The 19,276-nt window shown below is 43.5% G+C and overlaps 1 protein-coding gene and 1 long non-coding RNA gene across 2 annotated transcripts in view; one reads left to right on the forward strand and one right to left on the reverse strand.

Moving 5' to 3' along the window:
- On the forward strand, window positions 1-2,839 carry LOC135313400 (uncharacterized). Its single transcript, XR_010373040.1, has 2 exons — window positions 1-199; window positions 1,061-2,839. It is a non-coding gene; the product is annotated as an uncharacterized LOC135313400 (long non-coding RNA).
- SLC5A8 (solute carrier family 5 member 8) overlaps window positions 2,363-19,276 on the reverse strand; it is a 26,295-nt gene continuing 9,381 nt past the window's right edge. Inside the window, exons 6-15 of the mRNA XM_064451922.1 lie at window positions 18,333-18,473; window positions 13,853-13,982; window positions 12,209-12,297; window positions 10,242-10,354; window positions 8,834-8,901; window positions 8,431-8,517; window positions 7,162-7,355; window positions 5,864-5,967; window positions 4,058-4,143; window positions 2,363-2,569 (exon numbers count right to left, since the gene is read on the reverse strand). Coding sequence (XP_064307992.1) covers window positions 2,438-2,569; window positions 4,058-4,143; window positions 5,864-5,967; window positions 7,162-7,355; window positions 8,431-8,517; window positions 8,834-8,901; window positions 10,242-10,354; window positions 12,209-12,297; window positions 13,853-13,982; window positions 18,333-18,473 — 1,144 coding nt within the window. The 3' untranslated portion in view covers window positions 2,363-2,437. The remainder of the gene's footprint in view (window positions 2,570-4,057; window positions 4,144-5,863; window positions 5,968-7,161; window positions 7,356-8,430; window positions 8,518-8,833; window positions 8,902-10,241; window positions 10,355-12,208; window positions 12,298-13,852; window positions 13,983-18,332; window positions 18,474-19,276) is intronic.

Consider the following 19,276-nt stretch of genomic DNA (forward strand, 5'->3'; position numbering starts at 1 on the left):
TGGGAGGGCTGTAGCCATATCAGCAGGCTCACAGGTCAAGGGCTTCCTACAGGCTTCTGTCCTCTCAGTCCACAGCTTACTCTGTGCCATAAAGCACAGGTACTCAGAGGCACACTGGTCCTCTTCATTTCAGCACCCTGCAGCAGCATGGAGATACCAGTACTTACCCTTTTCCAGATCTGTGGGCTGGAAGCACCTGGTAAGTACAAATTATTATATTCCAAGGCTCAAGAACTATTCTGTAGCACAAAATGCAGTATCTATTTCTGTGTCACGAAGACAAGGCACAAGGTTGAATGGGCTGCACTTATCTTCTGAGACTTGAGAAGCCTAGCCAGCTCATTCAGCCAGCGGACTAGTTGTCTCAGAATGAGTAGGACAGTCCCAGAACAAAGACCCCTGTCCGGAATCCCAGATGACTGTATTCAGGATGTTATTGTTTGTCTCAGATATATGGACAGAAGATATAACTCATGGGATCTATCCCGCTCGCTCACAGCCCTTCCATGCAGTGGCTCTAGGCACTTTGCTGGTCACAGAGCTGCAGCGGAGGAATGGGAGACAAGGGGCTGGCCCTAAACGCTGCATTGGGTCACGCAAACCACTGCTTCAGGGGGCAAAGGGGACACCTGCCACCATCACGTAGTTTTGCACTGGTCAGCCGATGGAGACATGCCCCTGGTGGCAACCTGTACAGCGCCCGTCTGGCCTGCGCTCCTCTGGCAGAGGTCTGCTCCTTGGAACCCACTTTTGCCTCTTAATGTTTTCTGATCCTGCCAGTTCGTCTTATGCAGTAGATCATCAAGCGCCCTCTGTCACAGGGGCATGGAATAAATTCATTTAGGTGCTAAAGGGCCCCAGTCAAGGTAGATAAACTAGCACTGTGTTGTATTCCAAGTTACAGCAGCTAAGCACCTGGCACAAATGCAGCATAACTTTTAGAAAGCATTTAAGACACGCAATTTTTCATCTGATTCCATCTGACTTCATCTGATTCTCAAGCATGACTGCTTTATAAGCTTCACAGCTCAACTGCCCTGCAATTGCTTTTATTTTCCAGCTTGATTCTGCTGCTATAGAAGAGTTTTAAATACCCGTGCATATCCAGAGCAAAAAGACTGCAGTACAAAAACAACACAGTGGTTCAGAGTCTGTTCCCTGCTGCTCCATAAAAGCACACAGGAGAAGGACGCAATGGGGGTTTTCACCCTCCCAAACCACAAGTTCAGTGCCTGGTCTGGAGTGGATGTGCTGTTTTCAGCTTCTCTTGGCAGCCCAGCCAGAGGACGGGCCGTCTCATGCCCTGCAGCCCTGGAGAAGCCTTCACTAAATGACAGCCTCTGCAATCCCTTCCCCATCCTGGGGGACTGAGCAGTGGGTCTACCTGCCGGCCAAAACATGTGGCGTGCTCGTGTCTGACATGGTCCGACCTCGAACGTGAATCCCCGCAGTGACAACAGGGACTGCATGAACGCAAATGGCTACATGAGGTTTCAGCTCACAGCTCCGCAGATAGCACAGTGGCAACTGCAGAGGCAGCCCTCCCTCTTGTCCCAGACAGCAGCGAGGGCCCTCCTCTTGCATTATCATCTCTGCTGCACTACACCCAGCCCAGTCCGAGAGCAGCCCTGGGCCAGCACGCTGGGAATGAAGTAGAAGACTACTGTGGCTCTGCTATATGGCATTGAATAAAAAGCCCAAATAGCTCATTTCTTTCACGAGGACCAGCTCTGTAAGGGTGAGACAAGGCAGAAAAGGGAGACGGGGTGTGAAGGGAAGGATATTACTGACTCTTGCCTCTGCCTGTCACCAAAGGCACTCTCGTAGCTTCCAGCAGCGAGCACAGAGGAAACGCGGGTAAGCAGGGAACAAGTAGCTTAATAAAAACAAACATATGACAAAACCAGCAAAATAAATACGCTCTTAGGATCAGTTCTACAAAGGAACCAGATGGCACTAAATACACCTCCTGCACTAAAAAAAGACCCGCTGTTTCTTGCAATCTGATAAGGTCCCACAGCCCTAATCTTGTCATACTTTCAATGCCTTAAAAGAGAAAAGAAAAAAATAAACCAGAAAAGCAACCATGTCTGGGGGGAAAAGTGCTCTTACCAAACAAAAAATTTACTCTGAGCGTGAACTGAGATTGAAAGCTGATATTTTCCAGGAGGATCAAGAATATCAGGCAACTATTTCACACAGAAACATTGCCTTAAGCCCTGTCACGAAGATCCAGATCGAGAGAGAGTGAGCAAGTGCAAGAAAGACCTGATTCCTTTCTTGACTAACGTCGAGGTCATGCCAAGGGTGACAGTGCAACAAAGCTAAGCAGACGCCTGCCCATGACCCCAGCAGGGCTGGTAACTGACCCGACACAGAAACGTCAACAGTGCTTTACATGAACAAAACTGTCCTTGAGGGCTGACATGGCCCCACATCATATATGAAGGCCATTGACTTTGTTTTCATTGCTTGCAACATCCATTTCAATGTGGCTGAAAGCAGGGTTGTCAGTTCCTTCATCTGCCACGGTGAACGGCTTATGGCTCAACACTTCAACTTTCTCTGGCTAGAAAACAAAAGACAAAAGCCATGCTGTGAAGTGGAAGAAACAGTCTTCCTCTCTTTGACCTGCATGCAAGTGGAGTCAGCCCTGACATACAGGATGCCTTGCAGGAAAACACGTCTTGGTTGCTGACAGAGCATGTTCATTGCTGGTATTTTTCTAGGGGCAGGGGAAGTTTCTTATTGCATAAGGTACTAATTGTGTAAAATGCTCTTGTCACATAAAATCTTCTTGTCCTGCAAAGTGTCTATAAAGTATTTTGGGGTGTGCAAAGTTCTAATTGCTGTTTTCATGTCTAGTGATCTGTCACCACCAGGTCCCTGAGCTATCGACTCCCAACCCTGGGTCCTTGCCCCATCTTTGACACGAAGAGCAGATTAACACGCATCATTGCTTTGATGTTCTGTCTCTGTTAAGCATAATGAGATGTTGAGCTCTTCACGTGCAGGAAGTTGCTCAGTCCCCCCTAATTTTTTTTTCCTCAACAACTTTCTACATTATTTGTGATGCCAACCACATGTTATCCAGCTCCCAACTGTATAACCAGGCAGACGCTTGTTTCTGAATCTGGGCAGAAAATAATATGGCTGTGGACATTAGCTTCCAGGTGCATGGTTTGGTTTTTTTTTTTCCAAAAGACTTCAGGGATTAAATTCCTACATAATGAAAACAGATATTGGCCCATTACGGACAGTGAATGACAATAGCTGGCTAGCTGGTCTCCAGTCCTGACATGGTCAAATAGCATTACAACGGTATCGTAAAAAGCTCTTTCTCTCCCTGCTGTTCATATCCAGAGGCTGAAATCCATGAGATCATACTAAAAGCAGTTGTCTTCATTGGGGAGAAGCATTTTGCAATTTCAAAGATATGATCACTCGAAAAACACTGAACAAAGCTGAGCTTGAATGTTCAGCATCCTGATGATACTGATTGAAAAAAGATCTATAGTTTTATTTGAAAAGAAGAAAAAAACCCACAAATTTCCCCTACATTCTCCCTGCTGATGGATGTTATTAGCCAATAATATCTCCCCTTTTCTTATACCTTAGGGAGAGAGCTAGGAAACAGATACACTGAATAGAAATGTTTTATCTCAAACAGTAGCCAAGGTTGCAAAAAAATCCAGACATTAGAGAACACATGTTTACAAACAAAGGAAGCTTTGCTGAATCTAAAGCATATATTGGGCAGGCTTCCAAGAGACTAGTGAGGGCGTATTTTCACAGAAACCAGGAGAACAACTGTCCCTTGTCTCAGCTGCTGCTCTGTTGTTCACTGAAGTCAAGCTATGGCCAAGCATAGCTTCCCTTCCTATGCCAGCTGCTTTACTGCCGCCTGCCTTGTGCTCTGCTACTGCCTTAAAGCAGATAATCATGAGGCAACATCAGGTGCTACTCAACCTGATGGGAAAAAATAAGCCAGGGACTGTTTGCCTTTGTCCCCAGGGGGAAAGATTGATTTAAATCAGAGATGCATAATTACACTTACTCTCTCAGATTTAGTCCAGGAGAAGTTGGACAGGAAATCTTCCTTGGTCAGAAGGAATTTACGATCTGTCTTCTGCTTTAGTCCTCCTGCAAAATAGGCAGGTTTCAATCAGCCGGTTTCCATGTGCCAAGTATGCGTCAGAGCTCAGCTATGGGTGCCAGGCCAGGTGAGCAGGACAGAGTCATGCAGCAAAAGCCATCGAGCAATCACAGGCCTTAAGGATCATTTCTTTACAATAATGCACATGCTGCACCTCTCAAAATATAAAGTGATCCTTAAGCTTTACTTGAAGTGCCTTAGCTATTTCCCAGAGTTTCCTAGATTCTCCTCAGATTTCTTATTGCATAAAAACCACTGAGACAATAACTAGAAAAGGATGACCACTGTACAATATTCTCTGGGATCACTCTGCCAGTCCAGGAGCTGTGGTACCAAGTGCTGCCCTGGAGCCTGAGCCCCAGTGCTCAGCTCCCTGCCAGCAGGACTCCTGTCTCCAGAGTCACCAGCAATTTTTATAGTGAGTTATTTAAGGGCAGCCCCAAGGTGGAGGGATGAGGATTAATGGGATGTTTGGGTATTTTTAAGGCATGGAATATTAACTAGTCTTGTGTGGGAACATGTGTGGGAAAGAAAGGAGATGCAGGTGCTGGGAATTAGCTCTGATATCCACCTGAGGCTTAAATGGCATCTTGCCCTGCAAAAAGTAGGGTGACATTGTGGTTGGGTCAGTTCTTTAGGGGTTTCTTTTTCTTGGGCTGACCATCTCATCTAGTTTTACTGAGTTGCTTAACTTTCAGGCTTTGTTTTGTGGCCTGTGGATGACCTGATCCCAACCTGGTAAGAGGCAAAATTTGTCTTCAAGCATCACTATAGCAACAGGAAGACCTTATGATGGGAAGAAAAGGGGGAGCAAATCCGCTAGAAACTGACAAGGAGAAGAAAATGGTAGAAGTGTAACTAGTGCTTATTAGCTGCAGGGCACAGGGAAGCTAACAGAAGTGAGTTTGTCTGCTGGATTTGGAGTTTCACAGTCCTGAAGTAGGTCAGACTAATAGGTCTGAAATCTAACAGCCTCAAAGATGAGGGCTGTCATATAGAGAAAGCTGGACATATAGAGAAAGCTATGAGAGCAGCTGCTTTTGTGCTGTTTCTGCCATGCGTGAGGTGGGTGACAGGTACACTTTGTATCTCCCCTAGACGCAAAAGTAGTGAGGTCCTGGGCTGGAACTGAAGTCTCTGCTCTTATCTGTGGGGTGCTGCTTTTTGCCCATTGCACAAATAGTACAGGGAAACTGAGAAAGATGCTAATGTAGCCATGTGCAGGGTCTGCGGCTCTTGGGTACGTGGTTGGGGAATGTGGTGAACAGCAGGCACTGTACACATGCAGACAATAACCCTTGAGTGCTCTGAACTCACTCAAAGTAAAACTGCTTTTGTCCTCTAGAAACATGGGTGTATCTCCTTGCGTGGAGCTGTTGCCATGTTCACGGACAATCCTGAAACCTCCAGCCCCTGCTGGCATCTAACAAAACAGAAAGACAGATGACATATTTTTTGCCCTTCAGGTTAAAAAACTGCTGAAACTTCTTTCTCCTTAGAAATTTGAAGTAACCTTTGCTGCAAGCAGAGATGAGGAGTGAGATGCAGGAGGGCTGAGGGGAGGAGGTGAGAGTTAGGACGGTAACCTTTATACAGCATTTGCAATAGGGTCACTGACACTTCCTGTGGCAATGACAGCTCTCTGTTTGGTCATCTTAGTTTGAAAGAGATCTAAAACACATTAAATCACAGCTCCAGTACTAGTACCTGTTAGGAGGCTGATAATTATTCCCACAACCACAGTTATAAGTGTCCCAAGTGTGCTGAAGTAAAGATAAGACAAGGAATACCAGTTGTCTGCCAGGGCAGGCCTGAAAGAGAGCAGAAAAAAAGTGTTAATCTCTGCTTTCATATTCCAAGTGGCTTGAAAACGTTGTCTGTTTCCACACAGAGTATAAATACAGAGTTACTTCTGAACCAAGTGACCTGGTACTCTTGAACTACCTCTGCACAATAAAATGTGCACTGAAAATCTGTTAAAATTGGCAGGACAGGTTCCTTCACAGGGGAGGAGACTGGTCAGTACAGTGAGGCAATGCACAGGACAGAGCAGGTAAAACAGGACTGTCCTGTCTCTGCTAAGAATCTAGTGCAGAGATGAGCACTTCTCCTATCCAGATGAAGGGATAACTTCTTTAGAAGAAGGGACATTATTTAAAGGAGGGGACAAAAAAAAAAAAACAAAAAAAAAAAAAAGAAGGAAATCAACCATGTGCAGCTCTAAACAGCCAGGAAAAACAGGGCAACTGTCACACCTCCGGTTACACCTTATTTTGTTCTCCCTGACAATGTGCTCTCTTGGAACAGTTCCTTCCTCGCTGGAGGCCTCGTGTGAGATGTGTAGTATGTGAAACTGTGTGTTGGGCACCGTGAGTGTACAAGGCTCTCTGCTGCTGATTGTACAATGCTCTGAGGTGTAAGGATTGGGAATCCCTAGAAATGTGTTTGTTCAGCTTCTGTTCCTGCCGTTCCCTATATTGCCTTTCCTAACTGTTAAACTTAATTGTGATTGCCCAATGTAAGATGGATGGTGGTTGCAGAGGGGAGAAAACCCCTTATATTTTGCCCATTACATGGTTTATGCCCTCTTCTGAATTTCCTGAAGAGAAATATTTCTGCACAGGCAAGCTGTTCTAGGTGGAGCTGTTAAACTGGCAAATTGCCTAGTACTTTAATTCATGTGACAGGCTGCAAAAGTTATTCCAATAAGTATAAATGTTATGCCTTCTTTAACACTCTGGTTCTGGGTAAGGCCTTTAGACTCAACTATTGAAATGGAGCTTTTCAGATCAACAGGAAGATTCACTTTGACTTCTGTTCTGGGACAACTCAATCAAACTTCACTCTGACAGGGGAAAAAAAAAAACAGAGAAAACTGCTTCATCTTAAACAGCCTGGTAAGTAAGCCAGGTATGGATGGTTATAGTAACCCAGGTCCTAGACAGATGCTTGTGTTGCTTTGAAACAAATACATGCTTTGTTGATTGCATGATGAACTTGTATACCTGTCTGCCATTGGTGTAAAGATGACTGTTGTTAATGGATTTTCTGTTGATGTCAAATTTCCTGAGGTTATATTACAGCCTTCAGTTGAGAGATATAGTGGCTTGGTCCTCTCTGGGAGTGGAGGATAAATCTGAGATCCGATTCCAACCCAAAGTGAAACAACAAAGCCACTGATGAGGCCCACAAATGCACCCTGCAAAACAGAAAACAAAACTTGGAATTACATGAAAAGCAAAAGGATATTTGAAAAAAAAACGAATAACAACAACAACAACAAAACCAACCAAAAAAACCAAACAAACACCACCAAACCAAACCCAACACCTAGATGAGCAAGAAATAGTGAAGGTAATCCTAACTGTAGGCTCCATAGCAAAAATGAAATATACAGTTAGGGAGAGCTGGGGAGTTTACTTAATTCCCCTTTTGAGAAACACAGTGTTTATTCATAGCTCCCGAGCACACCTCTTTTTATTCTGCCACTAGGCCTTTATAATCAAAGGACAGCTTTGGGCTGCATGGTATATGGGAAAATACTGCTTTATTTGAGGCCCTTCTTGAACAAATACAGAAGCAATTTTTCCTTTTCTCATGTGATATGTTTTTGCAAAAGTCTCTTCTGCTTCAGGGTAGGGTGGGGTGGCTAACAGCTAGTGATTTTTTTTGTACATACATAAAATTTTCAACTGCAAAGAGGTAAAGGCTAGTGATTAGTGAACTTTACTAAACAGCAATCCTGTCAGACTAACCCACAGACCATATTCCCAAAGTCTGTCAAATCCATTTTTTTGATGGAATAGCTTTTTCCTCTGGAAATTATAATTTCACAATACTGAAGCGCTCTGAGAACACCCCAATTCACTCTGTAAGTGCTTGGGCCCTGTTTTCCCACCCTGAGCCCCTTTTGCTCAGACAGGCCAGCATCTTCTGAGTCTACTGGTTGTTTAGCTACATCTCAAGACATGTTGTTCTCTGCTTCTAAAACTGTTTTTCCATAAATCTTTGCAAAGTTTATTTTTATTCAGGTTTTTTTCCCCTCTCTGGTCATGTAAGTCTCTTCATGGGATGGAAATTTAAGTTCCTATATAGCACCGTTCATTTCCTTGGGATAAGGATGAAAGGGAGCAAGGGGAAATGTCCTCGTGGAAAGTATCAAAGACACCTCCCTTGCTGCACAACACAAAATTACAGGGGTGGGGGGGAGGGAGGGGATATGCCCAAAATTATTGATGAATTTTGGATGAGAAGCGCTTTAAATTTGTACTTACAATTCCATTTGCAAAGGAGCAGAGGATTCCCAAGGAAAACAGTCCTAAAAGGGGGCCACCGACCATGCCAAAAATGCTGAGTGCTGCCTGAGGAAGGAAGAGAGTCTGCTATAAGGTGCTATGCAAGAAAGTTAAAGCCTCCAACATGGTGAGAAGGGAAGATGTTGAGAAGGAAATTAGGAGTTTAACTGGTGTGAACTCAGCTGGCAGGACTTGGTATATAGTCATATAAATATATCTATATATGTGAGTGCTTAGAACAGAGGCTGAGCCATGGGCTGGTTGAGGTCAGTACCCAACAAAGAATAAAAACTAATCTCATAATGGTATCCAGCAATTATTTTCTTGCATAATTCTTTCTGGGTCATTCAACAAGGGCATGAAAAAGCACTCTGGCACCTACCTGCAACAAGGCTCCCAAGAGAGATGCCAGTGCAGCCATAGCGATGCAGACTCCACCATAAAACAGGCCTGTGTGGAAAAGGCAGAATGATGAGTAAACCTGCCAGAGTCTGAAAATCACTAATGGAAATGTTTCCATCTGTCCCAGCATGGCTCCTGACATCTCCAAAACACACCTGCTGGCATCTGGGTTTTTGCTAAGAGAGCCTGAATTGGCCAAAAGATCACGTTATCTATTTATATTGAAAGGAGATCATGCAAACTTGAGAAAATCCTCTTCCTGTACATTATTAAAGACTAGTTAATAAATGGCAGTCATATGGATTAGCCATAGTGGCAATACCACATGTATCATTGGTATTTCTCAGCTAATCTTCTGTGTCAAAGTCTTTATTTTAAGGGAATAATTTTTGCTTCTCAGTCCAAAGTCTTTGGTGCAAGAAAGTAAATGCTGGCAGATTACTGGGAACTGGCGCCATGATAAAGAACATCCCAGGTCATCACGATGTAGTGTCTCTTCCCAGGACCCATAACACCGGCTTATTTGCTTTTTCCACTTCCACCCCTGTTGAGTTTTACTGAACCAGCAATAGCTTAATCCCACTGTTTAATGTGATATGTCAGGCAACTCATGATAAGACCAACAACAATTTTGGCATAAACATTGTTTGCAATAATGTTTAAGAAACTGCTCTCAGGTGAAAATAGTTAAGACTTGTCATCTGCCACCAGTCTGCTGTGCTCACTACTATGGGCTATGGCACCACGTTGGAACTGTGGTTTTTCCACGCTTACTACAAACACTGTTTTGGGTTACCCCTGCAGCTGGTCACAGACAGTGCCACCAGCACAGGTGGGAATTGCACTTCAGAGATTTAAACCATCTGCTCAGCCTAGTTCTCACCCTCTTCTTTGAGCTACAATATAGAGAGATGCTAAACAGACTGAGGGTCTCAAGTGTATATCAGAGAAGACGTGAAGTTTCTCATTCTCTGGCATGTTATTGGGACACAATGCTGTTGCTTGTGTATCCCGTAGTTCAAAAGGTTTCTTCAAAATTGTTTCCTATGCTTCTCATTTTTGACAGATGAAAGAAAAATAACAGCTGTTTCCATCTGAGACTTTTGGCTTTGTAGTATTGCAGATCAATATTGAATACAGATGCAGTGCATCTTTCCTGCTTAAAGATCAAACAGATGGCATCTTTTTTTCCTTATGCTCCCTTGAAATAGCTTTTCCCCCAATCTGTGTAAAATCTACTGAGCTGATCTTGTCTCCCCCTATTATTGCTCCAAGGTAGTCCTGTTGGTGTGAATGCAGTTACTCCTGACTTACACTGCCATAAGCGAAATCTGAATCAAGCCCTCACTTTGTAAAGCAAAAGCGGAAAAGAGATTTTCCAGACATACTCATCCCCATGGAAATCCATGACAACTTCTTTTCAGAGAGGGATTTGAAGTACGGCCTAATGAGGTCTTCAACAGTCACGGCAGCCAGAGCATTGATGCTGGAGGACACTGTACTACAGAAGGCAAGATTTACACAATTTTTTTATCTTGGAAGCTGAAATCATAGATAACAGACGGGTTACTGGCAGAGAGAAAATGCCACTGCCTAGAACAGTGTCAGAAAACTAAGATATCTGCTGTATTGGTTGAAATAACTTATTATTCCAGGTGATGCAGTTAACAGCTTACAAAAATTGTTTAAAGTAATTGCTCTTAGTGAAGATACGGCAAATATTTATGGAAAGATGGGCCTGGAGTAGTCAGTTAAAACACCTATTGCATGTGGCTCAGCTGTTAACACTACTGGTAGCCATGATAGCTTCACAAATTAGCCACAGAGTATATATCTGGGTAGGTAAAATTCCTACACGCATGTCACTAGTTACTTTGAATGCACTCTCAGAGGAGGATTCAAATAATCTGCTCTGCGCTGGTGCGGCCTCACCTCGAGTGCTGTGTGCAGTTTTGGGCACCACAGTACATTAAGGATATAAAGCTACTAGAGAGTGTCCAGAGGAGGGCCATGAAGTTGGCAAAGGGTTTAGAGGAGAAACTGTACGAGGAGTGGCTAAAGTCACTTGATTTGTTCAGCCTAGAGGAGAGGAGACTAAAGGGAGACCTCATTGCGGCCTGCAGCTTCCTCACAAGGGAAGGAGGAGGCGCAGGTGCTGATCTCTTATCTCTGGCAACCAATGATAGGACCCAAGGAAATGGCAGGAAGATGGGCCAGGGGAAGTTTAGGTTGGATATTAGGAAAAGGTTCTTCACCCAGAGGGTGGTGGAGCACTGGAACAGGCTTCCCGGGGAGGCAGTCATGGCGCCAAGCCTGACAATATTCAAGAATCACTTGGACAACACCCTCAGAGATATGGTATAAATTTGGGGTTGTCCTGTGCGGGGACAGGAGTTGGACTCGATGATCCTTGTGGGTCCCTTCCAACTCAGGACATTCTATGATCCTATGATAATCTAATTTTACTCATCTAAAAATTAGGTATCTAGTCCGAACTGAACTACTCCAGGCTCTCTATGGAGTCAAAGAAACCAGCACTCCTGTGGCACAAAGCCAGTCAGGTGATCTTGTGTCTATGTGTACCTTGCTCTCACAAGCCACCAGCTTTTCCTCAGCATGTGAAAAATAAATAACCTGGCTGTTCCCTCTATTTATGTAGCTACAAGTACTCAGAACAAAAAAAAATTATTGTAATGTCACATTCTTAAGTTTCCTCATTTTTATCTGCTTACTATCGTTCAGAGCCTTCCTCGAGAGAGGCTATGTTTCCTAAAAGATGGTCCTTGGGAGAGCTGAACAAAACACTCCCCACCATGGGATAGAAGGGGATTGATTTGTCTCCTTCAGTAAAAATATACAGTGATAGTTGTTTTCACAGGGTTCATTCAAGAGAATTGGAAGTCCAGAAACTCTTTTGTAAACAAGACTCTAAAGATCAGGGATGAGGAAAGGGAGATGGCTTTAAAGTTATGCAGGTTTGAAACTGGAAAATTAAAGATAAGCAGTAGGAAATCCCCCCAAATTGTAGCTATTTATAACACTTAAAAACTGCTATAGCAGAGTGGCTTTAACAGCACAGAGAGGAGGATTTGTTAGTGCTGTACATCACATGTGGCTAGCTGGTGCCTCACACTGTTAGCAGGGAACTCCAAACAGCTTTGACTCTTAGGACGTCAGATTGCCCCTGCTGGAAACTATGGATTTTTAAGCTGCATCATCAAAAAGCATGTAGTGCTTTTTTAATGAACAAAAAATAGCTAGACAAAGAAATGAAAAGCAGAAGTTTTAGTGTAAATGCACTTTAGTTCTAACGAAAAAAAAAAAGAAGACACTAGGTTCCAAATTATTAAATTACCTTAATGTTCCACTGTAGGCACTAGCCACAAAAAGTCCTGGCACTCCTGGAAAATCGTGGAGAATATCCAGCACTAGGTATGGCATTAGCTGAAAAATTCAGAGAGTCAGAAATATTACTATCTTGCCCTACTTTTTCTTTTTTTCACTGTATTATTTTTGTTACAGCCTTCTCACTGGCATCCTGCCCAGCTCTTCTAATTTTGAATGTCCCATCTTGCACTATTTATTGGTTTTCTACAGAGAAAACCAATTCTAAAACATCCACTCAAGGTACAGCGAAGTCCATTTAGACCACCCAGCTGAGATGAGCCTATAGCCATGCTGTCAGGCTTGCTTTCCAGTGACAATGGTATAGGAAACCAGCACTGGGCAGCAGATAGTCTGTATTGTACATCACTCTTTTGGGCTTCGGTGCCACAGTGGATACTTATGTCTGCTGTTGACTCCACAAAAAGGTTTTTAGATACAGTCCAATAACGTCAGGGTACCTGAGGAAAACTTCCATATGGAAAATGTGTGCTATTTGTTGGCCTTTAGGAGACCTGAGTGCTGGAAAGAGATACAGATGTCAAAATTTTCTTCCTGGGAACCAGGTTTCCACAGACAAGTTAGTCCTTTCAGTATTTTGCTTCCAGTTTCCACCTGGCAGGAATGACTTAACTACCTTTGGGTTTCCACCTTGGCTTTCCATATCTCATCTTATTCTACCCTAAAAGACCAGGTGGTCCTGCCTCAGGTACTTTGTTGTCTGTGGTCTCCTCCTGGCTTTCCAGCTATTGTCCGTAAGGAGTTATCCAGAGCCTACAATTACCTCAGGCATAAACATAAAAAAAACCAAAAAGACGACTTGTATGATTTCCTTGGGCCCTGACTCCGGTAAGACTACGGGCTCCCAGACCTCTTGTTCGCCAGGTAAATATCCTGCTCCGGGCCTATTTAGGAAGAAGCTTGACTGTGGGTTACAAGGTGGTTTCTCCGCAGCATGATATGATGCTGTTTTATTGCCAGCTCTCCTCCAAAGGAGGGAAGGATTCACCATCGCTAGTGAAGAATTGTCTGCTGGTAGCCTTCCAGGCATATGCTTCAGGCACGATTATGTTTCGAGTCTGAAAAGGCTTTTGCCCACCTTGGCACAGAGCGGTTTAGGTCAAGCAGCTCACGAGGGCCTGCAGTCACTCACACAGGCCACGCTTGTTTCAGCTATCCCCAGCAGCAGCCTCCTGCCCTCACTTTGAAGCAGTTTCATGCAATGCTGGCACTCCCAGGCCCGTTTGCGGTGAAAAACCCAAACACCTGCAGAGGAGGTCAGACTGAGTGCCCTCCACATCGCTGCTCTCCTTGCTGTCCTCCTTACCTGGTGCTGAGAGACCTGCAGCTCTGAGACAGCTCGGGGACACTGGGACTGAACAGTGCCGAGGACAGGTCTGCAGCTTTTCCCACGGTATTCCTTCCTGCCATGGTCTCAGCTTAATCCCTCAGTGTTACACTCAGCTGATACGGGCATGTCATTATTCCCAACCCCCTGGCTCTCGAACCCCCATCCCACATCTAGTTATTGTGGCTGCAGAGGAAGGCAATCTAGTTATTATGGCTGCATTGAGGCCACTTTCTCACCACCTTCCCCTGAAATGTGGGGCCCTACCTGGTCAAGCGCCGACACCTGCTTTGCCGTCCAAGGGTCGCAGTCCTTGTAGATGGAGTAGAGGGCCAGGCCACATAGCGTCGCACAGGCCAGTATCGCCCAGAGGCCCACCAGGTTGATGTAGAGGGACCTGCACCAACAAGCACGGAAACACCGTGTTAGAGCTCTACGTCCTGCAAGACCCAACTGGGGCCAAGCGAGCAAGCACCCATGCCAGCCCTGAGGAGACCTCCTGGCCAGTGGCTGCCCACCAGAAAGGGAGTCACGATACAGGTCCCAGCATTTCACCCGGTTTGAGATCTTGTTTATAAACATATGAATTACACTTCTGGTTTTGGTGGTATGGTCTGAGTGCCTGTCCCCTGACAAGGTCTGCTTGGGACATGATGGGAGCGATATGGAAATCCCCATGTTTCATCATGTGTGTGAGTTTTACATTGCAGGCAGCTGGCAAGATGATGCTCTTCCCCCCTTGCCACACCCCATGGTAAAGACAAACCCCGGACAGATTTGTAAGGTGGGGTGCCCCAGATCAAAGTGTTGAGCACCTTTTAGTCAGCACCAGCACCCCTTTGCCTATGGAGCTGCAGTGCTGTGCTTACACAATGCTGGATTTGCCCTTGTAAAGCAACAAATCCCTCATTTCCTCCTGGGACAGTCTTCATGGGAGGCAGCAACAAGGCACTGGGACCTAGTCTGGAGGCACCTACAGCTGTCAGTTCCAGAGAGTAGAGGGTTGCCACCGACCCCAAGCTTTCTCCCTTAGTAACTAAACAACTTGGAGCCCGTTATGGTCCAGTAACCCCATCGCCTCCCCATGTCCTGATGGGAGCTTCAGCTAACACTGAGAGCAGAAATGCGTTTTCATCAGGTGTTAATGCTACTTTTGCCACGCACAACAGGCAGCCTCTATTGGCAGTGAAAAACAAATTGTTCTCCTTGCTGAGGGAGGGTTTTTCCCTTCCATCTAAGTATGTGACCTTCTCAAATGTTTCTCAGCTCTTGATGACTCCTGGGTCACAAAGTTTGTCTCACCTAGGGTGGTCAGTTCAAGCAAATGCACCCACCAGGAGCTTGGCCTTGCAAAACAGCGTTCCTTTCCAGCAGTTGCCTCCCTGTTATCTGTGTACCATCTGCCGATAGTGATTTAACTGCCCAACAGATCACATACCATGGATCTGTGCCAACTGCTAAGACCTCCACTGGGAGGACCATTGGTTTCTGTGCAAATATATCCATGCCTGCAATGCTTCAGGAGGCCTTTTAGTGCTTTCAGGTCCCAAGAAGGTAACTGAAAGCAGCTGGACTGCTCTAGAGGACCATCAGGATGAATGAAGAAGTAAACCTAACTTTATAGGCCTTGTTAGGTATTGAAATGGACATTTTCAGAAAGGCGTAATGTATATTAATTAGTTGAACTATCAGTTTTATGCCACAGCAAAAATTATTGTCAAGTGCAATGTAAACTCTTAAAAAAGACATATACAAATAAAAGCTGAGTTACATATAGTAGGGGAAACTGCATAGTAGGGGAAACTCAAATACAAATGCTTTGTATTTGCAATTGGGGTGGGCTAAACACAGAACTAGCAGCACTTTAAAATTCTCTCTAGACTAATTTAGTAAAATATGAAGTAGTCCTCTTCTTACAGATGCTTACATACTGGTTGGATGTCCTGTATTCATTTAGCTGAAGCTGTTCCTGCATCACAATAATCTACCTTGACATAAGATTATTTAGCACAAAATTTAGCCAATGAGTTATATCAATCCAAATCTTTTGAACAGTATCGGCCTATAGTCTGTAGTAAAGGTTAGAAAGTCAAGAGAAACATACGGAAGCAAAAGGAATTGTTTGTCTGAATCCAAAAATTCTTCTTTTTAAAATGCATCAGTGTTTGACAGTGAAAAGAAAGCTGTTTTTTTTCTTCTGATTTACATCCCAGCTCATGGTACACCCTATGACTAAGCATTGGAGTATAATAATTGTAGCTCTATTGGAGGGAGGTGTTCCATTAATTCTGGGTGAGTAACATGGGGTGGAGTTTGGAGGAAGTAGGCACAGTAACTGCACAACGCTTATTTTCGGTTGTTTGTTTCAGGCTGGCTCTAAGATTTTAGCACCGAAATATGCCAGATTATGACCTTGAAAGGAAAATAGAGAAAAATGTGTTAGTAGCCCATATTGTTTGAAAATGTAGCTGTCCTGCTCTGAGTGACTGTTATCATCCAGATATGAGCATTAAATTCAATTTGCCTAGTTACTGTTTGAGGATGACAGTATGTGCTCCTACCTACTGGTGTGTTTCTTAAATGGTTGAAATCCTTTCCCAAAGCCTGAGAAAATTCCTGCCCTTGTGCCACTGTTAAAGGCCTTCCCAAAAGCTGCAAGTTGGGAACTGTGAAAGAATTATTTTCTCAGCTCTGATTTATTATTATGCTGTCTCTTATAAAGCCTCACAGCAAATGCCACAGGGGTACAAAACATGATTACTTTGACCTGATGGTATTTTACACTTCTATGTACAGGTTAAATAGCAATAAGAGGTTCAGGCCACCAATGTAACTTGCCAGATGTGTCTAATTACATTTGCAAATTAACTAGATAGTCATCACAGAATGGCAGTGTTTATAGTTGTGACAAGCTGCAACCATTATACAAAATTATTTCTCCATGCAGGGGAAATTCCCTGCCACAAGCAAGGCACAAGCAAGATGCCATGGAGTCCAACGACTCACGGCAACTGGAGAGGACAGCACTGATTAAGGCTGTGCCACCACTAATATGGTATGAGCTCTAAATCCCATCCAAACCCCTCAGGAACCAGATAGCCTCCAGCCCTGGTCAAAGCTGCTGCAACAGCTCAGAAAATCTGCCCAGCAGCTGCCACGGTACAGGTTTCCCTTGGTAACTCTGCTTCTGGGATGCCCTGGAGGTGTCCCTCCTTACAGAGAGTGAAGGGAGGGTGCAAGAAAAGAGCACAGCCCTAGGTGGAGCAGGTGCTCAGGAAGAACAGTCTCACAGGCACACAATTCTGGCACAATGTATGTGGCTGCTTTCCCATATGCAATCATGCCAAGCAGCATTACAGGTGTGGGATGCACCTCCTCCCTTTACAGTGCCAAGAACCTGGAACCCCATCACGTGCCAGAGATTATGGAGAAGCCACATGGTGTGTTGGAGGTGTGGCTCATGATGAGCATCAGCTTATTCCTGTCTGCAGCGCAAATGACTGAAAAGTAGATTTTTCATTACTGCCATAAACAAAATATTTCAGTTCTAAACTGTGCATGATTTTGTGGGTATTCTTCTGACTTTATGAAGTGAAAGCCTTCATAATACTCCTTCTCCGTGTGTCAATGTATTACAGAATTTATAGACACTAATAATATGCATTTTTATGTTTCTCCTGTAAATACACTTTATGACCTCACTAATAATTCTTAAATCCTGAGTCATGAATTACTGGAATGATTCTAATGATAAATTAAGATAATAGAGTTAGTGAATCTATTCTAGAGTAAAGGCTGATCAGAGATGTTTAAACTCAAAGAAAACAGAATTCACTGCCAGTTTCCATAGTGAATTTCTGAAGAAAAAATCTATTATTATTATTATTATGAAAACAAAATATATGATTCCTCAGAAATTTTAGCAAGATTTATGAGGAGAGGTTGAGGGAACTGGGGTTGTTTAGTCTGGAGAAGAGGAGGCTGAGGGGAGACTTTATCTCTCTCTACCACTACCTGAAAGGAGGTTGCAGTGAGGTGGGTGTTGGTCTCTTCTCCCAGGTTACTAGTGATAGGACAGAGGAAACGGCTTCAAGGTGCGTCAGGGGAGGTTTAGATTGGATATTAGGAAAAATTTCTTCACTGAAAGAGTGGTCAGGCATTGGAACAGGCTGCCCAAAGAGGTGGTAGATTCGCCATCCCTGGAGGTATTTAAAAGACCTGTACATGCGGCACTTCAGGGCATGGTTTAGGAGGCATGGTGGTGTTGGGTTGATGGTTGGACTTGATGATCCTACCTTTTCCAACCTCAGTGATTCTATGATTCTGTGATTTTTCTCATGCATATACTCATTGGCATGGAAAACTTTTAGTCTTGTCTTATGCAAAATTCCCACACAATGATTTAGGTTTAGTAAAGTAGCAATTCAAGACGCTGTCTTGATATGGCTTCAGCATAAGTACTATATTATTTGGTCTTTAGGCTGCATATAAACTTAATGCATCTATGTGTATACAAAAATACTGGCACACTGAAACATTCTGGGACAAAGTTCAGTGTTACAGCAATTACATGTAATTCAAATACCAGTATTTATTGTGCTGATTTGTTTTCCACCTGGCCCACAAAACAGAAAGAAAAATGGGGTTTATATAGACAAAAACCCATTTCTTTAGAAAAAAAAATCTCCCTTATAAAGAACAGTCACTGCCAAATTCAGGCATTAAGAGTTACTTTAGGCAGACTTACATTTTTGCATGGAACCTGCTTTTGCATGCAATGTATCTCTGTACTTGAGACTGGTTGACCCCATATATGCCAGTCCATGTGAAGGTCCCACCTATAACAATCGTCCAGAAGGTATGCCTTTGCAGAGGGTTGGGATTAAAGCTACAACAAGAGGGAAAAGAGAAAACAAATTCAGGATATGAAAATCTTTTCATTATGAGAAGATATTAACGGCTAGGAGAAAACTTTCCTCATACTTGTTCTAATACAAACTGTCTTAATTTGGCCAGATTTTGAACATTCAGATACATGAAATCTGAACTCAAGGAAAGCAAATTTAAAACTCAGAGCTGAAATCCTGATCTAGTTAAGCACTCCCATATGTCCAAAGATTAAGTTTAACTAATTTATTTACCTATAAACTACAGTCTTATATAAAACTGTATGATGCCTGTGACTGTTGTGATGAAATGGTGCTCCAGTAAAAAGTCCAGTATGTCTGCTTATCTAGAGGAACATCAGTCTGACACCAATATAAAGGTATGTTTGCCTTTATACAGAACAGCCGGATGAGTATTGCAAACTGATAAACAGAAGGAAAAAGGTAATACTTGTCATGCTAAACTTCCACTAATACCACTTGGCAAAGTTTCTCATCAAAAGCACAATAACTTTTTTTTTAACTTGAAGTGGTATTTGATTCAACATTGTCAGAATGAATGCAAAATGGTATTTTCAGGCTATGATTAGTTTCAATAATGGAGGGTAAAATACTATTAAAACTACTTTTAATTTTTCTTTCAGGGAAAAGGAAAACTTCTCCCTTTTTCAGGCTAGACAATACCTATTATTTTACCAGGTCTTTTGATTCAGCAGCTGAAATGCCAAATCAGCTGTTTGCAAATTATGAGCATAAATACTAGTGTTCTTTCCTATTCACCATTTACTTTCAGTGGAATCCAAAA

The sequence above is a fragment of the Phalacrocorax carbo genome, chromosome 1 (genome assembly GCF_963921805.1).
Source record: "Phalacrocorax carbo chromosome 1, bPhaCar2.1, whole genome shotgun sequence".
NCBI classification, from domain to species: domain Eukaryota; kingdom Metazoa; phylum Chordata; class Aves; order Suliformes; family Phalacrocoracidae; genus Phalacrocorax; species Phalacrocorax carbo.